This window comes from Oryza brachyantha, chromosome 3, assembly GCF_000231095.2.
Source record: "Oryza brachyantha chromosome 3, ObraRS2, whole genome shotgun sequence".
Taxonomy (NCBI): domain Eukaryota; kingdom Viridiplantae; phylum Streptophyta; class Magnoliopsida; order Poales; family Poaceae; genus Oryza; species Oryza brachyantha.
Window position 1 is genome coordinate 5,832,049 of NC_023165.2, and position 2,900 is coordinate 5,834,948.

A 2,900-nucleotide genomic window follows, 5' to 3' on the forward strand; every position below is an offset into this window, starting at 1 on the left:
CCATCTCAACGTTCACTGGATAATCGACTCCTCGATATCCTTCTAAGACGAGGAACACATCGCCCTTCCTTGCCCCCCAAACTACATTCTTCCCTCCACACATCAATCCCAAAACCTAATATGTAGGTCAATTAGAAATTCATATGATTTCATATAATATCCAAAACATAATGGGAGTGTAGTAAAATTAAAAATATGAATTAGTAGTATTTGTCCTGAAAGAGCAGTATATAGTACTAGTTTCTTTATGATAAGGTAGATATAAAAATTATAATTAGTGTCTTGCATTGCGATTACTCTTATTAAGAATATCGACTGTTTTGATTAGGATGATCCGATGAGCGCTCTAGTTTAGAGGCATAACACTTAAATATAAGACTCATTTTACTGCACACACGTAACTTTCTTAAGTACCTTTACGGTAGTCTTTACTGGTGGTAGTCTATTAGTATTATCATTGGTACAAGTGGTATTAACCAATGATTTATGAGTTATATTATCACTAGAATTAATTATTCTGCTATCAATAATTAATTAAACTAATATAAATAGATATCATTCATTGGATTAAAAGGATGAATGTTTAAGATTAGTCTCTACTAACCATCGTAAAACCTCATCGGTAACCATTTATACCGTTCCTAGGTGGTGTTACTAATCTCTATATAGATTCTAGAGAGGAACATCTTCGATGTTTTTGTATAATGCCAATGCACATTTGTTACTTACGTAACTCTTTCCGTTTCATATTATAAGATTTTATTAGTTTGTCTAGATTTATCGATATATTCATGTATATATATTTAGATTTATCAGTACACATATGAATCTAACAAAAACAAAAAAAATTATAATATGGAATAGAGAGAATACGTGTATTACTTGTCATACTTGTCATATGTACTAATGTACAGAAGGTTCCCTTTTAAACTGTTTTCATTTGAAACCTTTGACAGCCACTGTCAGGTTCTTCACAAGCTCAACCGCTGTCGAAAAACCCTCTTCAACCTGCATAACACTGAAACCTATCAAACCAACTGAAATAACAATCACATAAACTACAATTCTACAATCACATTTATACAAGTACACGAGATACCACCAAAATAAACATTAGAAATTAGAAAGTTGATTTTAAGTTTTTTTTGTCATTGTTTATATTGATTGCTTCATTTATTTTTTTCGGCTTATCAACTGTTCCGCAAATGATAAATTGATAAGGTCTCTGGACAGGAAAGGTAAGGCCTTGCCTTTGCAGTGATGGTGATGTTGAGGCAGGAATCCGTGAACGGCACGACGCTGGTGTTTATGATGGACAAGCCATGGTTCTCGAGCTCGGAGAGGACCATCACCAGCAACCCTCTCCTCTCCTTGCAGCAGATTTTCAGGAGGACGGTGCTGCCATGGATGTTCGCCTCGACGGTCGGGCTGTAAGCATCGTCGGCGCCGGAGGCGCTGCCGCTAGGGCCGGCATCGTCGTCGTCGTCGTCGTCGGCCGTGATGCGGCACTTGCTCTCGAAGGCGGTGGTGGGCTCGGCCGTTCTACGCGTGCCATGCTGCTCCTCCAGGGTCTTCACTTTCTCCTCCAGCTGCTTCACGTAGTCGATGGTGCTCCCCAGAAGGGAAATCTTGTCCGTCTGAAAGAAAAAATGGCAACCGTGTTAGAGCTGCATTTGCCAAATAATGCACGCCATGAAAGGAAAATGGCAACCTTCTTGAGGCCGGGGACGATGGTGGCCAGCGCCACGAACTGCTGCTGCAGCTTCTCCCGCCGCTTCCGCTCGGCGATGACGTGCTCCTGCGCGTTCACGGGAGCCCTGCTCCTCCTCTCGGGCGGCTGCTGGAACACGCTGACGCCGTCGTCTTGCTGCCAGGTCCTCCCCGAGAAATCGAGCGTAGCACCCTGAGCCTGGCCGGCGAAGGAGAGGACGTTCGAGGACGAAGGCGACGGCTGCATCCGCGGCTCGTTCTTGGTCGCCGCCGCTCCGAACGTCAGGCTGGGCAATTCCGAGCCACCGAAGCTCGGGAAGCTGGCGCCCTGAGATGGATGGAACGGGTTTGACGACGCCATGGGCGTCGTGTTGAACTGATCAAAGTGAACTGGTGGCTCGAGGAGCGGCCCCCCTACGAATTGCTCTTGCATCCTGGAGTGCTCTTCTTGATGATACATGTAGGTTAACTCTTCGGGCTCCTGACATGAACGATGCAAGAATGGTTTCGTTATACACTTGGCTCGAAGATTTCAGAGCTTACACGCAAGAAATGAATGTACTTACCGGCTCCGTGAGCCACTGGTTTTGCTCGTCCATCACTGAATGTATGTATGTTCCTATATATATCATCAAGAACACGATGAGAAAATCGTTAAGTTGCATCAAGAGTCAGAGCCATGTCAACTTTGGTGCTTGAATCCTGAAGAGCTCAAAGGGCAAATACATACCTCTTGTCCGTTGAATTCGCTCTCGCTTTCTTCTCTGTTCTCCTGACCTGACCCCGATCGATTCTCTCGTGATTTATACGCAAGCCTACGCCTACCGGTGTGAACTACTGAACAGTCTGAACTTATGGGCGTTGCTGTTCGGAATATGGCGTTCACGTGCTCCTTGTTGCGGCATTCGGGAGATAAGGCCAAGTTGAGGTGAACACCCAGCAAATATATTTGCACGTTTGGCTCTGCACACGCGTTACAATTTATTTATTTTTTCAATGCCTTTTCAGGTGTGGTCTGGTTCTATGTTGACATCACAGCATTGATCTCGGAAGATCTGTTATTATCTCCGGGTATCTTTAATTCCACCAGAAATATGCGATCTGAAGAAGAGTTCAAACAACTCTTTCGCCCACAAATATGCGATCTTAAGAATAGTTCAGACAACCCTTTGAGCGTACCTCAGCAAGAC

General features: G+C 44.0%; 1 protein-coding gene across 2 annotated transcripts; it reads right to left on the reverse strand.

Moving 5' to 3' along the window:
• Positions 1-824: 824 nt before the first annotated feature.
• Positions 825-2,597, reverse strand: LOC102710860 (transcription factor bHLH19-like). Of its 2 annotated transcripts, XM_015835153.1 has the most exons (5): positions 2,441-2,597; positions 2,277-2,329; positions 1,712-2,191; positions 1,251-1,637; positions 825-1,008 (listed from the first exon to the last, which is right to left on the reverse strand). In XM_015835153.1, exons 2-5 carry the CDS (start codon positions 2,307-2,309, stop codon positions 937-939), a joined length of 972 nt encoding a protein of 323 aa, XP_015690639.1. In that variant the 5' UTR covers positions 2,310-2,329; positions 2,441-2,597; the 3' UTR covers positions 825-936. The 2 variants fall into 2 exon arrangements, with proteins under 2 accessions (XP_015690639.1, XP_015690638.1); XM_015835152.2 differs by lacking the exon at positions 2,441-2,597 and having other exon boundaries at positions 2,277-2,361.
• Between the last annotated feature and the right edge of the window lie 303 nt (positions 2,598-2,900).

Coding starts and splice junctions, on each gene's coding strand:
- LOC102710860 (XM_015835152.2), bottom strand. CDS start 2,342: ATGATATATATAGGAACATACATACATTCAGTGATGGACGAGCAAAAC. Junction 2,192..2,276: donor ACCAGTGGCTCACGGAGCCG/GTAAGTACATTC, acceptor CGTTCATGTCAG/GAGCCCGAAGAGTTAACCTA. Junction 1,009..1,250: donor ACATCACCATCACTGCAAAG/GCAAGGCCTTAC, acceptor AGTGTTATGCAG/GTTGAAGAGGGTTTTTCGAC.